Here is a 27,215-nt window from a genome sequence, read left to right on the forward strand (position 1 = left end):
TTGACCAGCATGGGGTTTTGGAGCAAGTTCTTGGCATGCGTAGAGGACATAAGAAAGGAGTGGGTCCGATGCTCTCCCAAAAGCATTACTCCGGGGCTTCTCCTTCATCTGCTGGTTCATTCTCGGACGCAACATCATCGGCTCAACCTGACCCGCGTATGGATCGTTATTTAAGGAAATCGTACCGGGAGCAAATGAAGATTTATGACAATCAGGTGAAGATGTTCGAGTTGGTGTCTAGATTGCAGCCCAACATCCAATTACCTACGATTGCTCGTCCGGAACCAGTTAACCTAGACGCTCCTCTGCCTCCTTCAGATGATGATTCAGTTGTTGGCGATGCTGCAAACCTAGATGAATAGTTCTGTTATATGTTCTGTATGATTTTTCACTTTATTTAGACTTTTATATTTTGTTGAACATTATATATGCACTTCATGTAGTATTCATAATATATTTTATAAATTTATTTAGATTTATTATTTTTAATATTAATTTATATTTTACTTTTAATATATCTTAATAAATTATACTCAGTATGTAACATAATAATGTTTAATTAAAATTATTAAAAATTAATTAATTGCCATTTTTTAAAAAATTCAAAAAAAAAATTATTACAGTTTTTGCGACGACATTTTTATAGTTGTCGTCGCAAAAAAAATTGAATTATTTGCGACGACTTTTTGAAATTGTCGTCGCAAAAAATGTTATATCACGACAAATTAACCAACGGAGTATCTGCGACGACGGCCGTCGCAAAAAAAAAATGTCGTCGCAAATGTATTTGCGACGACAGTGTGTCGTCGCAAATAAAGTATTTGCGACTATTTTTTTGCCGCGACATATCTACGACGACATGTCGTCGCAAAAACTACTATTTGCGACGACATTGGGGTTTTTGCGACAACTTTTTGTCGTCACAAAAGCCCATTTTTCTTGTAGTGATATAGGGAACAAAGAATAGATTTAAGTAGTTGCTTATCTTTTAAAATGTTACCAGATGAGGTTCCAAAAAGTAAACGGATGCTAATATCTAAAAGACACAGCAATAGAACAAGTGCCCCCATCATCCTTTTGAGTATCTTCCACTTCATGAGGTTCTACAAATGACAAATTGCACAAGGCTTGATACACTCCCAACAAGCATTTGTAAGTTGAAGCGTCTTGCGATTCTTGATCTGTTTCATTGCTCAGAATTTAAAAGCTTCCCAGAAATCTTGGAGCCTCTGGAATATTTTAGCCGGCTTAATTTAAATGGAACAAGGATTAAAGACCTACCAGAGTCCGTACGTTATTTACTTTTGGGATCTTGCCAAAATCTCGAGTATGTTAACAACGTCTACAATATCAAGAGTCTTCAATATGTAGACCTTTCTTGTTGTTCAAAACTTCAAAGTTTGCCCGTTTTGACATCAGTTGGCTTCAAAGTTGGCTTTTGCCCGTTTTGACAGTGGTATATCCAAAATTATTGATTGGCATTACGGTTTCTCTTTATTTCCAATGCTAGATCCAAGCAGAACCAGTGGTCATGAAAGAATAACTGTCAAAATTGAATGACGTTTTAACATTATTATTTTTCAGGTAGTCGGCTGTGCGACTCCTCAAAATATCGCTCAACATTCTTGTTGGAAACCCTCTAAATTTAATAAGGAACGCAATGTTGTGACGTCTGAGCTCCAGCCTTCCTTTTTGCGTGCAGCAACTGAATATTTTCGTTCAAGACATGAAGAACTAGGGGTATGTTTCTTTCTTGTATTGTTCATATATAAATTTTGACCAGCTTTTCATAGTGGGAATAATCATCTCCCTTTTCGTCCTACAGAAGTCGAAATATCCTACAATCAGTTTTTGTCTTGAAGGAAATAGCATTCCGAAGTGGTTCAATCATCAGTCTAAACGATCTTCAATAGAACTCCAGTTTTCTCCGGATTGGCATGATACCAACATCTTAGGTTTTTCTGTATGCGTTGCTGTTGACGTTTGTCGTCCTTTTGTTGTTCAGTTGAATGTTGGTTGTGCATACCATTTCACAACGAACCATGAAGATTCCACTGTGCGGAAACATAATTGGGATGTCTCGTTGAGACAAACAACTTTTGAACAGATTTGGATATTCGTCTGGTATCTCTACAAGGACTAGGATGACTGTGATCAAGATGCAACAAGGGCTTCGTTTCAGTTTCATGTTGAACAGATTCCTCAAAACTCATATTTTGATTGGAGTCCTAGAATAACAAACTGTGGCATTCACATCCTATATCTCCAAGATCTTGAGGAATTTGGTGACAACAAATTGCATGGCCAGGGTTGAACCACATATTGTCAACAACATCAAACTCCAATTCAGACAGACCACATCCTAAGAACTAAATTTCAACATTTGCTGTGATTGATATATAGCTTGGAGTTTCTCTTCCAAGTTAGATGTAATTTGTATGTTTTCTCTAATTCTACAACATCATTGATTTATGCTAAGGTAGTCTTCACATAATCATAAGCTTCAACATATTTACTTATTTCTCTTTGGAGATCATTAGCATCTCCATAACCTCTAATACTCCATCCAAATAAAAAGATTAATCTTTTAAATTCTACTCTGCTCACTCTGCATAATTTATCTATGGCCTCTCAAATTATTAATTACATTTATTTTACATTAAAAACAAAGGATACTTACTACTTGATATGGTCAAAGTTTGGGTTTTTAGAGTTTTCACAGTTATAAATGATTATTGCAGCCTATATATAGCTTTTAATTTGTGTAAAACAAACCTGCTATTTGAATATATATACAGTTTATCAAGCTTTCCTCTCATTCTGAATAGACTTCCAACAGCAGCTCATTTTCATGAAGTTTTGGTTATTTGAAGATCGACAATTTGGATCCAAAATGAAGACCTCTGGAGAGGCTGTTATTGTAGTTTAAAGCAGCGTCTGGCAATTGCACCATTCATCATTTAGAAGGCAAGTGTTGCTCCTATGATTTTCCTTTTTTCGCCAACTTTGATGTCGGCTTCAGTTTTCATCTCTTTTCTCCTATTCTAGCTTTTCAATTTAGTATTTCATTCAGGTTTTTTGTTCTTTTAGTCAACAGTCTTTCATTAAGTTACTGCTAAGTTGGTTCATCCTACGATTTTTAAGGATCCAAACATTTGTAGTTCTTTATAGGGAAAAACATAGAAAGACATACTTCTGAATCTTTTTGAAAGTAAATAGCATATTTACTTAAGTTGGTAGCAATTTTGAAGTTTTTATCTACGTGTTCTTCCAATTTTTATCCTTCTTTTATTTTGTCTTCCTCACTCTGTCCTTTCCTCTTTCTCGATTATAATTTTAGCAATTTAACATCCTAGTAAACCTGGATTTGCATAAAAATTGCTTGTTTCCAACATTCCATTAATTGGTTGTTTTCCCTCGTTATAAGAGTGCATACGTTTATACATATGTAATTATGTATTGAAGAAAGCCTGAACAATTTCCATCCCGGTCATACATTTTTTCACATTTTCACATGTGAATGATGGCAGTTATTTTTTTTGGCACATACGTGGGCCATCTCGACACTGCAGGTGGCTTTGGGGAAGGAGCAGAGTTCCTGTACAGATCAACGCTTGCTTAAATGCTCATTATGGTATAAGGCTATTCTTTACTCATGTTTAAATTTTGCAGTTCCTTGTATTTAATTTTATTTTTTTTATTTTTTTTTTGGCTAATGCTTGATTCTCTTTGTATTGTAAGTGAAATTGAGAGAGAGGGTAGTGAGTTTTTTAAGTTTAAAGATAGACACTGGGATAGGCCCCTCTAAGTTGTTGCTATTCAAATCTAATAGAGCCAATATTGAGGAAGACGAATTTGGAAACTCTGGAAGTGGACCGTCGAATGCATTATGGGAAAGCTGAATCTCCTCCAAGGATGGAAGTGTAAGTGCAAACAGAGAAATCACACCAGAAAATAACCAAGAAAGGAAATTTAGCACACTTAGAGAAGAAATTGAATCAACAGTGTATATACTCAAGAGTTTTTATTGATGAGACAAAAGCTACAAATCACTCTTAGAGAAATTCACTCTTTACACCAGAGAATTTTCTATCTCACAAGTCTAGTTACAATATGGACTACTGCACTTATCTATAATACAGAAGATAAAGCCTAGAATCGAGAATACAGAGTAGTGCTATCGGACTAATTACAAAACCCCAAATCTTGATCTTCCGTGTGCTATATCATGTCAGCAGGATTCTCTTCAGTAGAGATCTTCTCAAGCTTGACTTTGCCTGCTTAAATTATATATCTGATGAAGTACAACCTGACATCTATATGTTTAGTTCTCTCATGATAAACCTGATTCTTAGCCAAATGAATTGCATTTTGGCTATCACACATAACACTATTGATCAGTTCCTCAGCCATTCCCTTCATCCACACTGCTTCTTTAATAGCCTCAGTTACTGCTATAAACTCAGCCTTAGTTGTAGACAGAGAAACCACATGCTGCAAACTAGCTTTCCAACTCACAACATTATCACATAATTTAAACACGTATCCCGTCAAAGACCTCATATTATCCAAGCAACCAGCATAGTCAAAATCAACATAACTTGTCACCAAACTTTCCTTGTCCTCTGAATCTCCACAGAGCAAACCAAAATCCTTAGTCCCTCTTAGATACCTCAACACCCATTTGACTGCCTCCCAATGGTTTCTTCCATGATTTGCCATATACCTGCTTATGGCACTCACCGCATATGACAGATTTGGCTGAGTACAAACCATTAAATACATGACGCTTTCCACTGCACTTGCACACGGAACCTGCAGCATCTCGGCCTCTTCTTCTTTTGTGCTAGGTGAATCTTCCATTGACAGCTTAAAGTATCAAGCAATATGGTTTGAACAGATTTCGATTGATTCATATTGAATCTTCTCAAAATCTTTTCTACACATCCCCTCTGTGATAAGAACAATGTTTCACTGCTCCTATCTCTTATGATCTCCATGCCTAAGATCTTACTAGCAGGACCCATATCCTTCATCTCAAATTCATTTTTCAACAGTCCCTTTACTTTATCAACCTCTGAACCTTGCTTGCAAGCCACTAGCATGTCATCAACATAGAGTAAGAGGTATATTTGATCCTGCTCTGTAACTTTCTTATAGTACACACAAATGTCATGTTCACACCTTGTAAAACCACTATGAATCATAAAAGAATCAAACCTTTTATACCACTGTTGTGGTGACTGCTTCAAACAATAGAGTGACTTCCTTAGTAAACACACCATATCCTCCTTGCCTTTAGTGATAAATCCTTCGGGTTGAGCCATGTAGATATCTTCTTCAAGCTCTCCATTTAAAAAATGATGTTTTTACATCTAATTGTTCCAACTCTAGATTATCTTGAGCCACCAATGACAGTAACATCCGGATTGAGCTATGCTTGATCACCGGCGAAAAGACTTCATTATGGTCTACTCCCTCTCTTTGTGTGAAGCCCGTGGCCACCAATCTGGCCTTGTATCTCGCACTCTCAACACCTGGTATTCCTTCTTTGTACTTATACACCCACTTCGAGCCTACAATCTTCTATTCAGGAGGTTTCTTCACCAATTCCCACGTTCCTGACTCATAGCTTCTAACCACTTCTCAGACTCCTTGCTGTTAACCGCCTCTAAGAAATTCTTTGGTTCTGAGGATTCGATATCATTTGTCACTATTAATGCAAAAGTTACGATATATGCATATCCAAAAACCTTCTGGTGGTCTCACCTGTCTTCTTTGTCTGTCTCTGCCCAGCATATAGTCTTGTAAGGGATCCGAATGTTCTTCCACATCTTGGTCAACATCAGTACTTTCATATGCAATTAATCTTCCTGGTGACTCTACTTCCAACTGAAGTGTATCACTAGCTTCATTGCCATTAGACCCTACTGACCCATTTTCCTTGGCATAATACATCTCAGTTTCTTTAAATACCATATCTCTACTATTAAAGACCCGTGGTTTCCCTTCTCCATACACCATAGCCTACACCACTAAACAGACATTAACAATAATTCTAAGGCCGTTTGGAGGAGAATTTTAGGCGGCGATATCAATCACAACGTGTGGAATAAAGCAACCATAACAAGAGTCTAATGAAACCAATAGATTTAGGGCGTGTATAAGTAGATGTATAATCAGTTGCCTCAATGTTTTGAACTACAGACGGAAGATTGAGTCTCAAAAGAGTGCAGTATTACATATTATGTGAAGAAACCATTAGATTTAGGGATATATTAATAGATTTTTTTTTTTTTTTTGTTGAACGAGTATTAATAGATGTTTAATCAGTTACATATGCACTTAACCAATAGAGACAAGTTGTTACTCAAAAAGTTACGTATTACATTGTATAATCAGACGTTAAACCTATTGACCTACCTGCTTTTGTTACTGATAGCCTACATGTCTAGGCTACTTTGGGATCTTATAGCCTGCCCTTCAATTCATTCTGACCCTTCATTTTTAATCCAACGGCTGCAATTACACGGAAGTGTGTGTGTGTGTGTAATCATTTGAACCTTTTAAGAATAATGAATATGACCCTTCACTTTTAATTCAACGGCTGCAATTGCACGGACAAATTAATCCGGTAAACAGTTGCTGCCCGATGGAATACATTTCATATATATATATATATATCATTAAAAAAAGAATAAAAATCAATCATCATAAAAGATAAGAAAATTAAATGTTTAATTATTAAATATGAAGAAGAAGGTAAATAATTGTAATATGCTAATAATAATTATTTGATTAAATTTTTGTTTCAAAAATCTCAATAGGAAAGTTAAAAATTGGGGACGGCCACGGCCCTGAGTTCCTTTTGAATGAAGCAAAAGCACCACACCCGGTTTCACTACAGAATACGTTTTGTACTAAGAAAAGACTTTTTTCATCCTGCGTACTCATAGGCCCCAGCCCCGCCCAGGGACTTGATGGCCAGAGGGAGCTTGCTTATAGAAAGATGGATCGGTCAAACAAAACCGATCGGCCTAACCTTCGGTTCTTGTAACCAATTTTTCTCATTCCTTGTGTACTTTTTATTGCTTAATCCATACCTTTTTACTTTTTCTGAAGCGTGGGGCTCGGCTTCATGTAATCGTGGGGCTCGGCTTCATGTAGTTGAGTAGCAGCCTACAATCCAAACTGAGGACGCCTTTGGAGTGATTAGTTTTGGTCAAGCCCTTGTTATAATCCAAAATGTATTGGTGTTTTCCTAAGCTGAAGAAAACCAAGTAGAATACAAAACACAAATGCTAGAATATGAAGCAAACCAGAAGAAATTTTTTTTCTCCTCTTTTTTATGACAAGAAAACTAATTCTCAGGCACCTAAATATTTAGTACTAAAATATTCTTGTATTAGTTTACTTGAAAAATGTAAGACAGAATCTATCCATTTCCGAAATAGAAAGGTTTCAACCTACCCCACCCAAGTAAATATTGTTCAATGAGTGTCTTTTAGAATCAAAAATTCAGCTCACTAATTGAATGTGTCGCTTTAGGACTCACTGGAGATGTCCCATATTAGTTATTACATCCAAAAGGAAATTAATCGATAATCTATCCGCAGGGTGAAGGGAAAAATCCATGAGAGAACTCAAAGCTCATCGTGGCTCTGTGGTTGTTCCTTGTTCATCAAGTCTAGTTTATGTTGCAGTTCCTGTCAATTCGATCATCCTTGGAATTAGACAACTAGTGAAAGAGAAAGGGGGTTAACATTCAAAATTTATCGGAACGTACCTTGAGTTTTTCCTCATGACATAGGGCCGGGGTTGACAACAATGCTACATATCTGCCATGAAAAATGAAACAATGCGAGGAGAATAATAGAGAGAGAGAGAGAGAGAAAGAGAGGGGGGAGGAAAACTTACTCGCAACGACTTGGTTCGTCTACATCAGTAACCTCATTTTCCAATCCACATCTAAGCTTAACCTGAAGGAGAAATAAAGCATATGTAGATATGTTATGAAACGGACAACAAAATACAAATGTGGTTTTAATTCACCGCTGAATTGGACATTTGTCTCATAGATAACGAACTTATTAAATGAATATAAAGTATGTGAACTAAAGTATTCTACAAAACAACTCCACTTCAAACAAAGAACTGAACCAATAAGTTACGAACAACCGAAAAAAGAAGGGCGTTTAACGTACCTTCAAACTTCTATCAGGCCCATTCCAGCACTTATCGCCGTTTGAAAACACCATGACTCTGTATGAGTCCTCAAATTTGTCCCATCGCCTTGTTGCAACAGAATTTTGAGCAATAAAGACACAGAAGCAAGTAGCAGTGTTAACAAAAGTGAACAAGAAAGATTTATTTTGTTTATTATCAAAAACAAAAAAACAAAAAAAAAAAGAGACAGATTTATGAAAATATATGCACTATAAAATGAAGATAAAGATAAAAAGCATAAGTTTCTAGCAAGATGTGCCCCAGACTAAGAAGAAGAGAATAACGATATTCTCAACTGATTTAAAATGCAGTTATATGCAAGTCAATAAGCTATAAAACAAAGTAGGCAAAATTATCAACATACAGCAGGCAGATTAATTCAACTGATTGGAGTATTGGACTCGCAAGTCAAAACTAGGCCAAAAAAAAAAAAAAAAAACCAAAGAACCGAGCATCTTTGTAAGTGCTTGCCTTGTTCTAAACAAGAGAACGACATCTAAAAATTTGATTACCCAATCACAGTTTATTTAACAGCTACTGAGCCATAAAAGAACATCAGAGGCAACAAATGTAGACACAAGTATACCTACCCCAAATTAGTTGTACTGTGTCCCTCTACCTGGGAAGCTTTTTTAAATGGGCACACTTTGTAAACATACCTAACCAAGATTTCCATAAGACCAACGTCAGCTACAAGTAACATCAAAGGAAATTGGTATTTCATATTAAAATCTCAAACTATGGTAATAAAGAAACGGCAATAATATACTAAAATGTGTTACTTGTTCTGCTTGCTTTCATAACATTGATCGTACAACGAATAGAACTCCTTATCTGGTCCTGCAATATGAGGAACGCGAATTAGCCAAACCAAGTCAGTTTTAACGCCATAATTGCAAATGCAGATAATTAAACACTAACCAAAATCATGTTTTAGCTTCTGTGTCAAACTTGATATTCTCCCTTGTATTTTAGACAACTTAGCACTGGAATCATCATATTCCTTGCGTATACGAGCAGCATCTAAGGAAGCCAAAATGGGAAACATAAGTATACTTATTTCCAAAATTTAGATGCAGATAATTAAAACCTCCGGAATGCTACCTGACTGATTCACTGGAGTCTGGAAAAGATTTACAGCCTGTAGAATGTTCCGCACCTTTTGTTGTATCTTCTCCAACCAAGAAGAGCTACTTGGGGAAGATTCGTCTAAAATGTATTAACATGACAGTAAGATGAGAATTAAATCTAATTAAAATAGCCATAACTGCAATTAAAAAAAGGAGCGTAAAATTTACTTAGAACAAACTGATACCTGACGAGTCTGATTCAGTGTCAGACTCATATTTGTACGAAGAACTAGAATCAAGAGGATCCTCTTTATAGTTTTCTTCTACATCCTCTACAATGTCATCATCGTATCTGTGGTGCTCATCATCAGTTTCTGAAGCATAACCATCATCTTCGTGATCATGTGTGTCGTCTGGCATCTCTTCAGTGCCTTCATTGTCTTCAAGATCATTATCTTTTTCATCAACCTTCTCTGTTTGCTTCCTAGTGTCTTCTCCTGTCCAGCGAGAAGCAACAAGACGACCCAGTTCTTCCTTCGATAATCCCTCGGTAGTTTCAGATACATCATTGCCCTAAAGATATCAAGATAAGCAAGCACCAATAAACTCATGTGAAAGATAGCATCACAATCATTCATGAACAGGAAAAAAAAGGAACTCCAAAACACGAAAAAGTAGCACGGACTGACAAGTACAACATAATAAGATTTAAGGCGCATCAAAAAGCAAATAGTTTAAATTTCCTAAGAAGCTGCTATGGAAAAAATAAAATAAAATAAGATCTCCACGAATGGAAATATATAGTATCACAATCTGATAACATATGAGTGGGATACTGGCAATACATCATGGTCAGCCATACCATACTTATGGTTTAAAAAAACAAAAAAAACAAAAAAAAACAAAAAAAAACAAAAAAACAAAAAACAAAAAACAAAATAAAACAAAACAAAATCAATAACAAAAACAAGAACAAGAACAAACAAAAACAAAAACTTTAGTGGCTATAGTTTATACAAAAACCAGCCGTAAACTATGTTTACTTTAAAAACACAAAGAATTAAATAAGTACTTCTGGTGTACTGCTTCTGAGTTCCTTATGATGAAGTTGGTTATGGCAAATTGTATTAAGGAAATAGAAGCCCTCATCAATGCAGTGTTGTGATAGGCCTGCAATTTGCTATACTTATGTGAGAAGAAGCTGAATTAGTGTTATGATTGTACATGTGTAGGCTGAATTGGTGTTATGATTGTACACGTGTAGGCAGTTGGGTTTGTTAGATGGTTTGTAAGTGTTGGTAAGCTGAGTTTGTTAGTCAGTTGTAATATCAGAGGGCTGTGAGTTAGTTGTTAAAGGATTTGTTAGGGAGTTGGGAATAAAGGAAAAAAATATAAATAGGTAGTGGAAGGAGAGAGAATGGGTGGAGAGTTTTATTCTGGAAGAAGTCTTGGAACAACCAAGCAAGGGAGATTGGCTGGCTCTCGAAGTTCAGCTACTTAGGGGAAATTGTACAGGCCTTAGGGTTTCTTGCTCTAAATCAGTTCTAGTACCTATCATATTGTTATATGATTTTCGCCAGACACGTTATATTGTATAATAGTCTCATGACAAGTCCATCTAGACACAGCTTCCTCTGGTTCAGAATAACATATTTCAGTATTTAAGGGTCCTTTTGCCTATTAATTCATTACACCCACAATTCAGCAGGGATAAAAGACCCCAAAAGTTAATAGTTGATATGCACCACAGGGAAAAATAAATAACATTGTTACCATAAGCGGAGTGGCGTAGGCAAAAATTCAATTGTGTTTAAATACATAACAACAATGTGTAAAGAATAATGCTAGGGGCGCCAACTCTTATCCCAACTTTTATACCAATTTTGAGTTGTCATTTTCCTATCGGTAATTGTTTAAAGATTGCTGCATTAATTAAGAGACCGCGTTTGCCAATGAAAAGATGACAACTCAAAGTTGGTACAAGAATTAGAATTTGTGTTCCAAACCTACTCATGTGTAAATTAAGTTGGTGAGTTTGGGTGCAGAAGTATAAGGATTTTTTTTAATGTGTCTTAGCTACGTTATAAAGCATGGGCTATCCAAAAATCAAAGCTCGCTTTAAAACTGCAGCAAAATCAGACAGGTGCTAGCAGAAACTCTTGCTTAGGCCTCAATTAAAAAAGCAAAAGATTCTCAAGTGCACAAAAGATACATGCAAAATAGATCCTATATATACCATCCAACAAGAAATTCCAGGGATTGAAATAATTTTGTCAAAAACAAAGAGACCTGGATGATTAGGGTGTTTAGCTACTAGGGAAAAGAATCTCGACGTAGAAAGTATGTAGTCACAAAGTAGATATACTTAAAACAGAACTAAACATTCCTTTTACCCTCCGAACTCATAGAGATTTTAGATTTAGCTTAGCAAGTTTGCATAGAACTCATGAAATTTTACCTGACCTGCCCACAAAACGCATGCTCATTCAACTAAGAAATAAGATTAATTATAATCAAGGCTCCCCTGTAGTGACCTTTAAAACCACCCAAAGGTCATACATGGAACAAATCTGAAACTGAAAAGGTTAGAGTGACGAGCCTTTCCACACATGTTGCATCATCTACTCGTGAAGTAGAGAGGAAAAACAAAATGCAGTGATCTGGGACTTCTAAAGATAACTAGTCACCACCAACAGTAAATTCATAATTTTTTTCATGAGCTTATAAATATGAATTTACTGTTAGTAAATTCATATCTATAAGCTCATGTGTAATATGGTAGACAAAAACTCTTCAAGTTAATATTGGATAACTTACATGTACATATGAAGCAATTATAAATTAACTAAATACGTAATCTCAATAAATAAAGTTGGTTTATGGACACATACCGTATTTACTAATTCTTCAGGAGATACCTTGCTTCCAACATCAAGACCAGATTCAGATATAGCTGCAGATTCTTCTATCTCTTTCGCTGGATGCTATATTCAGACAGAAGCATGTTCAGAATCGTGTAATAATCTAACATAAAAGCAATCTAGCTCAAACACCAGTTCTTTACATACATGTTTACTTGAGAAGAGAAAATAAATAATGTACATATTTTTTGGTTACCACTTCCACATCGTGAAGGGAGGATGGTTGTTCATTTCCGCTAGCATCACTAGGTATATGTTCAGCAGCTAAAGCATCATGGTCCTCCATAGTATCCTATTAGAAACCCTCAAATGTGAGAACTAGGCAAAAAAAATATTTACATAATTACATTCATAGACTAATTGCAGATAACTGGAAATCCATCTTGCAAGTTGGATCAGCTATGTTCAATAGCTAAACATGGAGATTATTACAAACACCAAAGAATTGCAATGTCCCGGTGTGTAATAAACAAGTACCAAAGAGTTGATTAGCTAAGATGTGTGTGTGTATCTGGGTGAGTGCGAAATAATAAATGAACTGAAAAGCTAGTCTAACCTGATCCGAAGGAGAACCCTCTAAAGACCCTATCTTATCATCATCTTTACTCTCTATGGTTTTGTATTCATCATCTGCTTTCGTAACACCTTCACCATTCTCCTGCTTGGCTTCCAACTCAGCTTTTCTTTTCTCTTCAGCTTCTCTCTTTTCCTTTTCTTCTTTCTCTTTCCGTAAGCGTTCCTTCTCCTCTGCCTTTTCTATTTGTTCTTTACGCTCTGAGGTGATGCAAAAATGATGTTACGTGTCTTTCATTAACTGCTCTATAATCTAACATGTATACTACCAAAGAACTACCTGAATATGTAGCATTTTATTAATTACATTCAGTATTGGAAAAATGGCCAAGGTGGAAAAATAAAAACAGATTCATATGATAGCCAAAAGTATTTATACTTTGTTGACCTTCTGTACAGAAGACAAGCACAACTTTAGCCTCTACCGTTGAGTGGGCTATCTAAATTCCAAGGCACAAGAAGAGAAGAGAACTTTCTGATCACTCTAAAACTGCATGGCCAAAGTCGTTCCTTATCCTAAATTTTCAAGTCAAAATTTGGCCACAAGGAACTTGATTGGTGAATTATGCAGTGAACTGGTACCAGGTAAAGGATCAATCAATCTAATCATGACACACAAATTGGCACGCTACTCTTCTTTCCCCTTCGACAAGTAGACAATTAGCGCACAATTTAGATACATAAATCTTTTAGGTCTGGTTAACATGCTTCCCAACTAGGCAAGCTTGGTGGTTGGTTTTGAAAAATACAAAACAAAATGCTTTCAGTTAAATAAAAAAATTTAAAAAAAAATCAATGGATGTGATGAGGAACGAATACATAAATACTAAGAAGGTAAAATATGAGTTTATCTGTTAGGACTATTCAAGTTTATCCAACTGTAATTCATTATTTGGTTGTGTTTATCTTATTATTGAGTTTTATGCATCTGAAAATAGACCTAGTATTTGTATTTTTCACTTCAGACCTTGGTGAATATTATTAAATACAAATGTTTCCTCTCTACAATTCTCTTCTCTCTAAGTTCTTCTACTTCCCTTAGTTCTTCTCTTCTTCTCTATCTCTTTCTCTAATCTATCTTGGTCTAACATTAGGATATCTGAAAAAATCTATGGGTCTCACCACTTTATGGGAAAAGGGTGGAATCTTGTAGATATCCATTCCGGATCAATATACCAAGACTCGCTTAGAGAAGCGCCTAATCGAACATTTAGCCTACTTGTAACCTAGATAGACAACAGCTTTTTCTGCAATTACATGTAAAGTTTCCAAAATGGGACTATGACTATAGCTTTTTAATTCATGCAAAACCTTAGTCAACCTAAAAGCTCTACTAGAGGACAAGCAACCAACTTAAGCATGAAAAATCTATTGAAACTTACTAAAGATGTTTTTCCACATAGTAGGATATATTTCAACATATATTCACCAATTTGTAGATCCAAAGAATCCGTACACTAAACAAGAATTATGAGAAAGATCAAAACTAAACATAGTTAAAAACAAGTAAAATACTAAAGCGGTCATAATTATAGGTCATGACAAACCTTTAAGCTGTTGGACCAGCCCTTTAAGTGTTTTCTCTTCACTTTGCAACTTTGATAATTCTGCCTCATCCTTAGCAGTAACTGCTTTTGCCCGTTCAACTTCCTGCTTTCTTATAGTAACCCCCTCTTGATAAGTTGCAATCTTTCTCTTCAGCTTGTCTCTAGCTGCTTTCCCAGCCTCCCAACATGTATTTGGGCAAGTTACTTTATTGTCATACTCATCACTCCCATCACAGCAGTCTGAGATTGAGAACCAGTTAAAACAAATTAGAGCATGACAAAGGATCTATAAATAAATAGCAATCCACAAACAATTTTACAATCGTGATTCGTGTTGCCTGGCTGTTGGTAGCATTTAAATTACACACCAAAAAGTTCTCTTATCATGAATTTTTGTTCTTTGATAAGAGTTTCTTTTTATCAATAGATGACATTACACAGTATACTATTGCCGGCTCAAGTTGCCATTGCAAGGCCTCAATACTGAGCAACTGCCGCATCAATCTTTAAGCATTCTCCATCTGAAACTCCATTTCCTCAATCCCAGAGAGACAAATCGCCAAAGTTTTGGTATTGATCCTTTTTCTCATATTATTAATTTTTCAAAATTCTTCTTCTTCTTTTTTTCTTTTTCTCCTTCTTTTATTGAGTTTAATGCCTAATGCTTCAACTAGTGTTGAGCCTGCCCAGATTCTACGGAAGCACAATCCACTGTGAACAAGTACTCAGAAAACTAGAAAAGCAAGGACAAGGTAAAATGGGTTAAGAGATTTTCGATTTCTAAGAGCAGTTGAAAACTGGAGAAGCAGATGTCAATGGTCTGAAACTACCCACCACATATTCCATCATTCACTCTTGAAGAGAATAATACTTGAGGAACATGTCCCTTGTTTCGACAGTAGAATCTTCCATTTGGGCATGCAGATGTTCCTACAAACCACCCATAAAAATAAAAAAATTAAAAAAAAATAAAAAAATAGAAAGCTTCACAATCAAAGAACAAAATCACTCAGCTACTCTAACCATCCAAGAGTAAGCAGGCGATCCAATACCCACAATCATCATATTCCAATAAAATTGTTTTACCAATTTAAATAATCATTCCACAACTACGTTAAGATCAGTTAATGTAACCAAATTGAAGAGGAAAAAAAAATTGGTTAAGAGGAAAAATATGAAACCAGGCTCGTCGGTGCCATCGACGCAATCGCAGAAGTTATCGTTGAGCTGAGCTTTGGTGAATTTCTTGGATCCGTCTTTACATTTTATAAATTCCGACGACTCGTAGTATTTCTCATCTGAGACAAACCCACAGAAGTCCCCAATTTAGCCGATCATCATTCTTCTCATAACATTTACAAAAAACGAAAAAAAAAACAAAACAAAAACAAAACAAAATTATAAATAAAATCTAATAAGATTAGAGGAGAAGAAATTGAATTTGGGGTACGAACCTTCGGGAGCGATTCCGAGAAACTGGAATTTGGGAGGAGAAGAAGCCGATCTGACAGTGGAAGCTGCAATGAGAAGGCAAATCACAAGAGAAATGAGGACAACGCTTAGCTTCTTCATCTTCTTTGCTTCTTCTTCTTCTAATGTCGATTCGTGTTGTATAATAAAGCTTGAATCTCCTTAATTGTTGTTGTTATGCTTCTTCGGCCATAAACCCTAGCTCATGGGTTAGAGATGAATGTTGCAGAGAATCAGAGAGAGTCAATGGGGATTTTGCAGTTCTTAGTAACTTTCGAGTACGGAGATGGAGAGGAAGAACTGGAACTGAAGAAAGAAAAGGGGTGATTATTATTAGGCTTAGAGCGAGGAAACGACGTCGTTCATCTGTTTCTTACAGTCCGGCATGAACTAAACGACCCTTTTACCCTTTTTCACGTCATCACGTGGAATGATTTTCCATCCTTTTATCTTTCTTTAGAGGTCAATAATTTAATTTCACCATAAAAAAAAGTTTCAATAATTTCGTACCTTTTTTTCATTTTGAAAAAGGAAAAGATACATTTTCATCCTTTAGACTATAGTGCGTCATAATACAAAGGGATTGTTTTTTTAAGTGTAACTTGAATGTAATTTTTAAGTTAAGGTCTGTTCACTTTGTTGATTCGAGTTTGTAATTCAAGTTGAGATGTGATTTTATGTAAGAGCTTTTTACTATAAAAAAAAGTTAGATGTGACTGTTTCTGAGAACTTTTTACTGTAGTAAAACTCAAATTCTAAACTCGAATCGGTGAAGTAAACGGATAAAGTTGAATAAAGTTAGAACTTAAAAGAACGTGAACTTGAATAAAGTTATAACTTGAGTTTAAACTATTTCTGAGTTTTGTTGTAAAAGAACAACCCCAAAATTTTTAACCTTTAAAAAAACTACAACATTTTTAAGGGCAAGTCTATGGTAGGGACAGTATTTTTCTCCATGATTAGGGAACATATTACGTCAGTAAAACCGTTATTTTATTATATTTTCTATAGACTAGGGACATTTTAATATATTTTGATGTATCATGAGAAATTTTAAAATAGGGCACATACTTTAGAATATTTATGAAAATAGTGCATTAAACTATCCCTTTAATAGTTGTCATGTCATTAAATTTGTTAATTAAATAAATAAAAAGGACAAAGTTAATAATGTTTTAAAATTTAAAGGTGTGTAAATAGATTTTTAAAGTTTAGAGGACAAGGTAACAAAAAACTTAAAATTTGAGGGGCAAAAATAAAATTTACAAAAAATAGAAGATTAGTTCGTTTTCTTAACTCATCATTCTCTTTAAAAGTTTAATAGAACTATCTAATAAATAAATAACATTAAAATAAACCAGAAAATGTTTATCAATTATTTTTTTTATAATTAATTAATTTTAATATTTGTTTTAAAATGTGTCTCTGCCATATTATTTTTCCGTAATTTTTTAGATAAATTTCTTTCATATATACCACTAAATATTTTCTTTTTGTCGAATTCACTCCATTAAAAACGTTTTGCCTTTTAATTGTACTCTATTTACTATTTTTTCTACCATAATAAATTTTTAAGAAAATAATGATAAAAAAAATAAGCTATAAATATAAATGGCAACGGGACAGATTTAGAGTAAAGTGGTCTTCTCGCCAACCCATCCCACAAATAAAAACACTTAGAGGACGTTTAGTTCATAGATTATAATTATTTTTTGTGAGAGAAAATACTGTAGTGAACCACGAACCATGATTCGAATCAGGGGACGAATCCCCCAACCAAACAAGTTTTTAGTGTATCTGCCTCATGAATCCGTGGGTTACAAGGCGGATTTCTCCATCACTGATTCAAGATATTCGTAGTGTCCCATTACCCGATTAGTTATTTTCATTGTAAAATAAATAAATTAATAAATAATTAAACAATATAAACATACAAAACATTAATTATTTCTTTTTGCTAGAAAAACATTAAGTTAAAAATAAAAGAAATGTAGTTCTAAATTTTCATATAAAATAATATACTTAAAATTATATACTATAACATATTATGCATAATATATCTAATTTAAAGATAGGCTGTAATTAAACGGCGCAAATAAACACAACATAAGGTCGAGAATCTCTAAACATGTTCCCGTCCCGTGATCCGCAAAGGGTTAAAAATTTAATACGTTTTTAATCTGGATCCATTTAAAACAGATTTTTCTTGTCTCGTTTAATATGGGTCCCCACTGATAAATGGATTAACATGAAAAATTGTCATCCCTAGCTATAAAGCTTTTAGGGACAGAGAATGGATCTTCGTCTCTATACATATATAGGAAGATCAATAAATACTGTTCAAATAAACAGTGACGAAGTCAAAAAAATTTATGTCGGAGGGGCTAATAAGCTTAATTTTATATTAGGAGCCAGAAGATTAATTTTAGTGGGGGCTAATTTATATCAATATAGTTTTTAAACTGCATAAGTCTAGACTTTTATTCTTTATTCTTAATTAATATCATTTTTTTAAATAATTATATTTATTAAAAAGATATTAATTAAAAGTAAGAGATAAAAATTTATACCCAATAAAATTTAACAATTTTTTCAAATATAAAATTTGAGCCATGCACTGCCTCTGTGCATGTAAATGAACAATATTTCGACCAAAACGCACAGATTTGGTCGAAAACACTGTTCACATTTTTTTTTCTTTTGATGCTTTTTTTTTTCCTTTTCAGCTTATCTTTTTCTTTTTTCCTTAGAGTTTTATATTTTTTCATTGTTGGCCTTCTTTCTAATTTTTTTGTTTCATTTACCCAAGTTAGTTTTTTTTTATAGATGTTAACCTACTTATATATTTCTTTCCCATTGTGCCCTAAAACTTATTTATTCTTTCATTTTAGTCATTTTTTATTATTTTGATATTTTTATCCTAAAATTATATTTTGCTTTCATTTTGGTTTTTTTACTCTAAAATTTATTTATTTAGGTCCTTTTTTATCCTTCCTTTAATTTTTCCACTGAAACTTTTTTTCCGTCTTAGTTATTTTTACCTTAAAAACTCATTTTTATTCATTTTAATTACCATTTTTTATTTTAGTCCTAAAATTTAATCTTTTCTGTTTTCATTTTTTCTCTAAAATTTATTTATTTCTTCAGTGTTTTCTTGCTCCGTTAAAGACAAGTCATGTCGTTTGGAATAATAAAAAAAATAAAACCGAAATTCTCTGTCGACAAACGACATGAAGTAACCAATGTTGAGTAATGAATCTCAATTAAGCTGATGACGCAAGGAACGCAAGCAATTTGCAAAACCCCCTTAAAATCTCTCTTCTTTTTTTTTTTTTTTTTAATCTCTACATTACCATTTATCCAAAACTCCTCCTCGGAAACATTCATCAACAATGGAGGGAATTTCTCTTCTCAGCTCCACCACCTCTTCTCTTCCCACCTTCAGACTCAGACAACCACTCCATTTCTCTCCCGCTTTCTCTTTCTCTCTCTCCTTTTCTCTCTCTCTTCCTCACTCTTCTTCTTCTCAGTCTCTCTCTCTCCTCTGCCCCAGAGCCTCTCTTCGCAGCTCCACATTCTTCGTGGAAACACCCAACACCCACAACTCCAATTCCACTTCCTCTTCCTCAGACGCCTTGCCTAAGACCGACCGCTTCGGCAGGTTCTGCAGCCCCAGAGCCGCCCGTGAACTTGCTCTGTAAGTAATATTCCACTTTCTCACTTTCTTTTTATTCTTTTATTTTATTGCCTTAAAGATATTTTTAATCTGAGTTTTTTTTTTTTTTTTTTTTTTTTTTTTTTTCAAAAATTAAAATTGAAAAAAATTCAGGTCCATTTTTTACAAAAAAATTCAGGTCCATTGTTTACGCGTCTTGTTTAGAAGGGTCTGACCCTGTTCGGTTATTCGAGAAGAGAATCAACGCCCGTCGAGGTGACAGTTATTGTATTATGTTATGTTATGCAATGCCCATGTTCTGTTTGTTGAAATTCCTCACCGAATTTCTTTGAATTCATAAAAGAATTGGTTTCTCTTGTGTTTTCTCAGAACCCGGCTATGAGTTCGACAAGGAATCGTTGTTGCAGTACAACCACATGAGTTTTGGAGGGCCTCCTGTTACAGTAGAGACTCTTGAAGAGGAAGAGGAACTTACGCGCAATGATAAGAAGGAATCTGACATTGGTTAGTGTGTTTCATTGATTCTTCAAAGTGAAGTAATGAGTATATAAGTCTGAAGGGTTTTTAGAAGTTGATTTGTAAGATGATGTTAGAGGCTAACTCTATGGAGTAATGGACTTCACTTCACAAATGTGGATGCTCATAAGAAGAACTTGAAATGAGATAGAATTCGTTGAGGCATCTACAAGAACATATTTTGCTACTTCTTATGCCAGAACTTTTTTTTTACCAGTTTTCTAAGCTTCGAAAGGATGGTTGTAATGAGTTTTAGCTGTTGTAGTTTTCCGTCTCGTTATGTGACTCTTGTCAGGGCATTAACTTTGTCTTGTTCGTACCTCAGAAGCAGAGGTCCTTGGAGCTCCTCCGAAGTTGGTGTACAGTAAACTCATTCTGCGGTAAGCCTACTAATATCTAATCTGCGTTCAAGTTCATCATGTATTAAAGCTCTCATTTATCAGAGGTGGAGCGTGTCTATTACGTTAAAAGGGAAACTAATTACGTATTAACGTTTTCATTACAGTTTAACGAGGAAACTTTTAGTTGCAGTCTCGGATCAATGGGACAGTCACGTCATTGTCATTGACAAAGTTGCCCCTCCAAATTGGAAGGTATACTACACTTCTCTTGTATTAGTAGAGCTCTAGTTTTTTGAACGTTTTTACTTTTTTTGCACAATCCTTGTTGGAAGGTATAATACACTATGATGAACACTGCACTTATGAGTAACCATTGTTTCCTAAATTGAAGATCAACTCCGGCCCAATAAGGCTCAATAGCTACAAAGTCCAATATTAATGTTTATATGCCCACAAAGCTTTCATCAAGTAAAAAAGCTTGCCGATCGCGTTAACATCACGCCAGGAAGCTTCAAGGAAAGCTCCCAATTGTCTTGGATCATTCCAAGTGTCAATAATCTAAAAGCTTACTTTAACTATAAATAAGGCCTTTGGCCTTCACTCCATTCCACGGCAAATTGAAGAAGTGAGTGTTGTGTGCAATTAGTGTAATGTGAGAGTGCTTTGTAGTGTGAGAGAAAAAGTCCAGTTTTTAGTGTAAGTTGTGGGTACTCTTGGTTGTGTGTAATTTAGGATCTTGATATATTAAGTGCTTTTAATTTAATAAAAGTAGCTTTATTATCCCAGTGTTGTGTTCAACATCCTCATACGAGGAATGTTTATAGATGCTAGTGTTGCACCAACTATAGTTTCGCAACGATTGTTGTTTTGTTTTTTGGGGCATATGTCTTGCTATGCTTTGCTCTTTTTTCTTTTTCGGCCTTCTATTTGCCTGCTTTCTTTGGGCCTCTTCCATCATTAATGTGCATGGAATGGTGATGCATATATTTTTATGATCTGGAGAGGAGGAAGAAATGACAAGGTGTATGAGAAGAAGCATAACAATATAAATTTGAAGATTAAAACAGCAACTATAGTTTCCGTTCCATGTTCTTCTGTGTATTTCTATATTTGTCTGCCGGGATTACTCACGCATTCCTGGTTGTATATCCTATTTCTTTCATTCTGAAGTTTGCTTATATACTTTTATGCTCGAGCTGTGTTTCTTAAACCACCCATAGACTTCTTGTATCTGTGAGTTGACACTGAATGGTAATATCACGTCGACATCCATATTAAAACTTTTAATTGCCCATAGTTAGTTAGTTATTGACTCACTACTGGCTCGAAGTAGTTCTGCATGGAAATTGTGTAATTGCATCATTAAGTAGTAAACCTTGCATTCTTTTTAAAGTTTGTGGGCATTTCTTACCCAACTCATTCTGCTGCCTGAACTTATAGTTGTATTAAAATACCATAATCTATAGTAGTTGATAGCATTAAGTTTTTTTAATGAATAGTTGAAAGCATTTAGTTGTCATTAGTCCAAAAACAAATGATCATCTTTTGGAAAGCGTGATAACCTTGTAAATTCTCATTGGAGCAGCCTTTTCTTTTCAAATTCATTATTAAATTTCCTTTCAAGCAGACTACTAAATTACTGCCTTATATTCTTGCTGGTCATGACATCTCCAATTATATAACGGAGCTTCTTCTTTTTTCCCAGTTTCCTTTATATGATTTGGCCTGAGAAAATATTTATTTTAATAGTTTTCTTCCATTAATTGCTAAAGTGTCACCTAACCTTTACCAACATGCTTGATCGATCTTCTTTTTTTTTTTTTTTTTTTGGCTGAATACCGTGCTTTGATCATTTATGTCTACAGAATGAGCCTGCCGGAAGAATTTTGGAGTTCTGTATTCTTCATTTAGCAATGTCTGAAATATCAGTGCTGGGAACCCGACACCAGATTGTCATTAACGAGGTATTCTTCTGTAATTATAACTTTTATAAATCTACATTACCATTTGTGTAATTGTATTTATGTATGGTTATATTGACAAGGCCGTGGATCTTGCAAAACGATTCTGTGACGGAGCGGCTCCGCGAGTTATCAACGGTTGTCTTAGAACTTTTGTCAAAGATATTGAAGAAACTGGTCTACCTCTGGCCTTGGAAGATAAGCAGAAAGCGGTTAGTTCCGTGGAATGAAGAATCTCAACTGGGAGTAAAATTAGTCTGTAGGTCTTGCGAACCATTGACATATAATTTTACTATTTATTTTTTGCCACTTCAAAGTGGAGCCTACATTTAAAGGCTTACTTGCTTGGCAAGGAAACTTTCCAAGGAAGTAATTTTTATATTGGGACTAATATGAAAAATGTTGTGTAATGTATATGGATTCTGTATTGTGGACAGTCAAATAATACTAATATATCCTTTTTCTTTAGCCCTCTCTCGACTCCAATCTCACCCATTTCTCATGAAAATAAATAAAATAGAATAGAATAGGAAAAAAAAAATGACTCTCAAGTTGAAAAACTTAATCACCTTTACCTAAATATTACTTTTTAATGGGGTAATATGCTTATTATTCAACTTAATTGAGTAATATTACTTTTTAATGGGGATTTTAGCACTTTTACTCCTTTATTTTTTAGTGAATCACAACTTAGAACTAACTAGCAGTTGAAAGGTCAAAAAAAATAACATTATCAAGGGGTTGAGATTAATGCAATAAATAAATTAATGACAAAGATTGTTTGAGTATTTCGATCATTTTATGTAAAAAGTTACAAAATTTAGGGAGTGTGTGACATTGATAAATGTTTTGGTTAAAGGCGTTTATAATAAATTTTAAAAAATTTCATGTCTTCTGCTAAATTTTTACCTCTTAATCTTTATTAATATCTTTTTTAATCAAATAACTATATTAATAAAAAATGTATTAATTAATAACAAGAGTTAAAAATCTATACTCATGCATTCAGGATAACTATATTAGTCAATTTCGTGTCACGGATTATTTTCGTGTCGTGTCGTGTCAACCCGTAAAGTGGTTGTGTCGTGTTCGTGTTGCGGTTTTTAAAAAATTTCGTGTCACAGGTCGTATTCGGATTGATTGCAAATTTAGAAAAAAATTATCAAAACATGACACGTGACACAAATTGATACCCCTAATACTTATGCATTCAGGATAAGTTTAGCAATATTTTCATTTTTTTTAAGTTTTTGGGGCCAAAATAAGATAAATAACATAATTAAGGGGCCAAAAGTGAAATTAAACCTGTCTTGAATCTCGACGGTCGACTCCTCACTCTCCAACCCTGTCCTCTTCATCTCAACCTTTGATCCATATTTCTTTCTCTCTTGGTTCGAGTTGCAAAGAGGAGAGAGAGATCGATCGCTCTCATTTATATTTCCAAGCTTTGACGATCCAGGTTCTCGCTTCAGGAACTCCATTTTTAATTTTTAATTTCTTTTTTGTCTTGTTGAATTATCCTCTTCTGAGTTCTGAGTGGTTTTTCAACGTTTTTGGCTTCAACTTCTGGATTTGCCAGCGAGAGTATTTCAGATTCACACTCTAATTTCTTCAATCACGTTAGCATAGTGGATACTGTGAGATTTCCTTTTTTTTTTCCTTTTTTTTTTTTTTTGCTTCCTTTCTTGTGTAACTGTTTGCTGCAACATAAACATCAAAATGAAAAATATTCTCAGAAGGTTGATGAACAAAATAAAATAAAATAATAGAATGTATATAAATTAATAGATCTCTGGAGACCCGTAAACGTGAACTTGTAACGATGCAATTATAAGAGGGCTAAGTGATTTAAATCTACCATTTTATATATTTGTGTGTGTTTTTTTTTTCCCTTTTCTTTTCTTAATCTCTTGTGGCGAATTTTCTTTAAATGCATCTGTTAATTTTTGCTTTATGCGTTTTTTGAAGCAAATACGACACTGTTATGCTATGGTTATTAGCAAAAATACAAAGATATGCTTTTGTTGGTATTGCCTCTTATGATTTTCTTTTGTGTATTTGTGCATGTTCTTCACCTCACAACCTAATGGGTTTTCCTGTTGAGGGCTATTCTTGTGTTCATGAAATCTAATAAGCATATTTCTTGATATGACTGTAGTTTTTTAGTCTCATGGGGTTCAAAATTTTTTGTTGCATTACTTATTTTTTAGCTTGGGAACTCTCAGTTAATGAAGTTTATGCAGAGTATTTTCTGTGCTGAAAAAATCTAAATCCCTGCCGTCCGGTAATCTTTGTTGCCAGATCCTGATAGTTCACCACCATTTTGAAGATTTTACTGTCATTGTTATTGAATGGGCCAAACTATGGTCATTTGAAGGTTCTATTGGATTGAATAAACTCTAATTTGCTATAGGTAAATGGGTCTGTGGACACTACTTGAGGGCTTCTTGCTTCTTGCGAATGCACTAGCGATATTGAATGAGGACCGCTTCCTTGCTCCCAGAGGATGGAGCTTCTCGGAGTTCTCGGTGGGAAAGACTAAGTCATTCAAGGGACAGATTGTAGGTCTTATCTATGCAACCCAGTATTTGAGATTTCCTCTGATACTGCTCAACTCCTTGTGTGTTGTTATAAAGTTGGTATCCGGATGATGCTAAGTGAGGTGAGATATGGATTTTTATGTCTAAATGAAACTGTATTTGTCACTTTTCAGCTTCTATTAGTGTCTCTAACTCATGAGACTGGAAAAAATTCCATCACTGGCTAATTTCTTTTTTAAACTGAGTACAATGTTGTTTTTTGATTGAAACAAATCCCGTCATTAGCTAAGTTCTTGAGTTGAGGATGTAGTAATGGATAAATACTTTGTCAATCTACACCACTAATAATAGGTTGTCAATTTTTGCCTTCATCAGCAAGAATCAATTGTGAAATTCAAAAAAAAAAAAAAAAAAAAAAGTTAAAGGTATTGTTTCTTCAGTACTTAATATGGAGCAGAGAAACAACTTTCCGGTCTATTCATCAGACTATTCTTGCCCTACTCTGATTTCGATCTCTCTCTCTATTTGTTTATTTGACTTCTTTTCAGTGTTAAGTTCTTTCATGTACTGAGACTCTGAGTAAAATGGAAGAATCTAGTTGCTAATGTGTTCTCTAGTTTTCTGAATGTCTAGAGAAGTTATGAGTTTTACCAGATTGCTGCTTACATATTTTCCCTAGTTTTTTGAATCTCTCTCCTGGTTTTGCCCCTCTTTGTTATGAATATTAATTGGCCTACATTCAGCATATGTTTACTTCACTTTATCCAAAGAATTGGGAGAATTTTAGGTAGGGTAACCGTAGAGCACAGTTCTAACTTTTGAACTGTCATTTTTTCATCAAGTTCTGTTGAATTATCTTACCTTTTTAATTTATATAATACTAATTACTAAGAGCATTTTTAAGGGAATTATCTAAATTTTAATTGAATAGATAGAAAGCTATTTTAGTTAGCAATATTTGGCCTTTGAGTGAGCCACTCTAACTATACACTCTATTTTAACTACACATAGATTGTTTTAATATCTATTGAATTTAAAATGTAAATACTTTTATTAAATTCAAAAATGTTGCATTTATTACTATATGAAAGGATAAAGTAATAGAAAAATTAAATATCTAGTTCCTCTGGTTAGTTATATTTGTCTAGTATGAAATGCATTTTTTAAAAGAGTTAATCATTTGATTAATGGTTGGAGAGGAGAAAAAAAAAAAAAAAACATAAATCATTAATCATTTTGACTAAAGACATGAAATAATTGACATAGTTGAAGATGCTTTAATATGATTGACGATTATAATTATGTTCTACTAGTAAGGTATTTCTTAAATTTCCTGTCATAGAATTCTAGTGATGTGATGTAAATTAGAACAGTTTACCAATTCATTGTGTTGTTTATTCTTCATGTAACTTTCATTAATCACACGACTCCAATTACAAGATTGATGGCTACGATGTTAGGGCCTATTCTTTTGGCGTTTTTGAGTTAGGTAATTTGAGTGTAAATTTTGAATTGAGTTTGAGTTATAATTTGAGTTGAAGTTATAACTTGAGTTTGTGTTTGGTTGTGTAAATTTGAGTTATGGTTTGATATAAGAATTTTTTTGAGTTTGTGTTTGAGTGAGTCAAAACTTGAATTTGTATTTATATAGTATTTTAATAAAAATTTAATGTTGATGAAAAATTTTAATAGGGTATATGGGGGTGTTTTATTCGTCTTTTCGTTGTCAACGCATAGAAAAAAATCATTTCAATTATAATTAAAACGAAAAAGTTATAGCATTTTTAAGAATAAAAAAAATATTGTTCATTAATTTGAGTTCGAGTTTAGAACTCGAGTTGAAGGGAAAACTTGAACTCGAGTTGAAGGGAAAATTTGAACTCGAGTTTTAATCGAGTTCATACTTAAAAGAACATGAACTTGAATAAAATTATAACTCGAGTTGTTTTTTTTTTTAGTTTTTGACTCAAAAATGAGTCTCCCGAATAAGGTCTAAATCTCTAGGGAATTATTTAAAATTTAGCTAACTTTTACTTAATAAACTATTTTAACTAGTAACTTTTAGGTGAATCACTCTAATCATACTCGTTATTTTAGCTAAGCATAAAATATTTTAAATAATTATTGAATTTGGAATACAAATAACTTTATTGAATTTAAAAAAGAAACCTTAGATTTATTACTGTTTTTTAAAAAATAAAATAATTGAAAAACTAAAATGACTCATCTCTTCTTGCTAGCTATATTTAACTAGCGTGAAATGTGTTCTTTAAAATAACTAACTATTTGGCTAATAGTTTGAGGGAAAAAAAAACCAAAAAAAAGTTAAATCATTAGTCATTTTAATTAAAAATATGAAATAATTAATATAGTT

At 34.0% G+C, this 27,215-nt stretch overlaps 3 protein-coding genes across 4 annotated transcripts; 2 read left to right on the plus strand and 1 right to left on the minus strand.

Annotated features, from left to right (window-relative positions):
* Positions 1–7,363: 7,363 nt before the first annotated feature.
* Positions 7,364–16,127, minus strand: LOC21388549 (glucosidase 2 subunit beta). The gene is made up of 16 exons (XM_024169918.1): positions 15,792–16,127; positions 15,519–15,635; positions 15,172–15,267; positions 14,338–14,577; positions 12,774–12,991; positions 12,414–12,509; positions 12,188–12,280; positions 9,542–9,869; positions 9,331–9,435; positions 9,148–9,249; positions 9,009–9,066; positions 8,817–8,885; positions 8,205–8,292; positions 7,918–7,979; positions 7,787–7,838; positions 7,364–7,706 (listed from the first exon to the last, which is right to left on the minus strand). Exons 1-16 carry the CDS (start codon positions 15,907–15,909, stop codon positions 7,644–7,646), a joined length of 1,905 nt encoding a protein of 634 aa, XP_024025686.1. The 5' UTR covers positions 15,910–16,127; the 3' UTR covers positions 7,364–7,643.
* Positions 16,128–19,097: 2,970 nt separating this feature from the next.
* LOC21388550 lies at positions 19,098–22,769 on the plus strand. The gene is made up of 7 exons (XM_010104786.2): positions 19,098–19,504; positions 19,662–19,738; positions 19,853–19,987; positions 20,325–20,379; positions 20,505–20,592; positions 22,206–22,304; positions 22,385–22,769. The coding sequence occupies exons 1-7, from the start codon at positions 19,200–19,202 to the stop codon at positions 22,529–22,531; spliced, it is 906 nt and encodes a 301-aa protein (XP_010103088.1). The 5' UTR covers positions 19,098–19,199; the 3' UTR covers positions 22,532–22,769.
* Positions 22,770–23,635: 866 nt separating this feature from the next.
* Positions 23,636–25,110, plus strand: LOC21388552 (immediate early response 3-interacting protein 1). 2 transcript variants are annotated; one of them, XM_024169921.1, is made up of 3 exons: positions 23,636–23,760; positions 23,881–23,938; positions 24,715–25,110. In XM_024169921.1, the coding sequence occupies exon 3, from the start codon at positions 24,719–24,721 to the stop codon at positions 24,950–24,952; it is 234 nt and encodes a 77-aa protein (XP_024025689.1). In that variant the 5' UTR covers positions 23,636–23,760; positions 23,881–23,938; positions 24,715–24,718; the 3' UTR covers positions 24,953–25,110. The 2 variants fall into 2 exon arrangements, with proteins under 2 accessions (XP_024025689.1, XP_010103090.1); XM_010104788.2 differs by lacking the exon at positions 23,881–23,938 and having other exon boundaries at positions 23,644–23,760.
* Positions 25,111–27,215: the final 2,105 nt, after the last annotated feature.

This window comes from Morus notabilis, unplaced genomic scaffold (assembly GCF_000414095.1).
Source record: "Morus notabilis unplaced genomic scaffold, ASM41409v2 Scaffold1173, whole genome shotgun sequence".
NCBI lineage: Eukaryota > Viridiplantae > Streptophyta > Magnoliopsida > Rosales > Moraceae > Morus > Morus notabilis.

Bases quoted from the DNA above. Each gene is read 5' to 3' on its own strand.
- LOC21388549 (XM_024169918.1), bottom strand. From the start codon at position 15,909: ATGAAGAAGCTAAGCGTTGTCCTCATTTCTCTTGTGATTTGCCTTCTC. The intron at 9,436-9,541 runs GTATCAGTTTGT...AATACATTTTAG, and splicing joins CACTGAATCAGACTCGTCAG to ACGAATCTTCCCCAAGTAGC. The intron at 9,067-9,147 runs GTTAGTGTTTAA...CTCATATTGCAG, and splicing joins GAAGCTAAAACATGATTTTG to GACCAGATAAGGAGTTCTAT.
- LOC21388550 (XM_010104786.2), top strand. From the start codon at position 19,200: ATGGAGGGAATTTCTCTTCTCAGCTCCACCACCTCTTCTCTTCCCACC. The intron at 19,505-19,661 runs GTAAGTAATATT...AAAAAAATTCAG, and splicing joins GCCGCCCGTGAACTTGCTCT to GTCCATTGTTTACGCGTCTT. The intron at 20,380-20,504 runs GTAAGCCTACTA...TTTTCATTACAG, and splicing joins TACAGTAAACTCATTCTGCG to TTTAACGAGGAAACTTTTAG.
- LOC21388552 (XM_024169921.1), top strand. From the start codon at position 24,719: ATGGGTCTGTGGACACTACTTGAGGGCTTCTTGCTTCTTGCGAATGCA.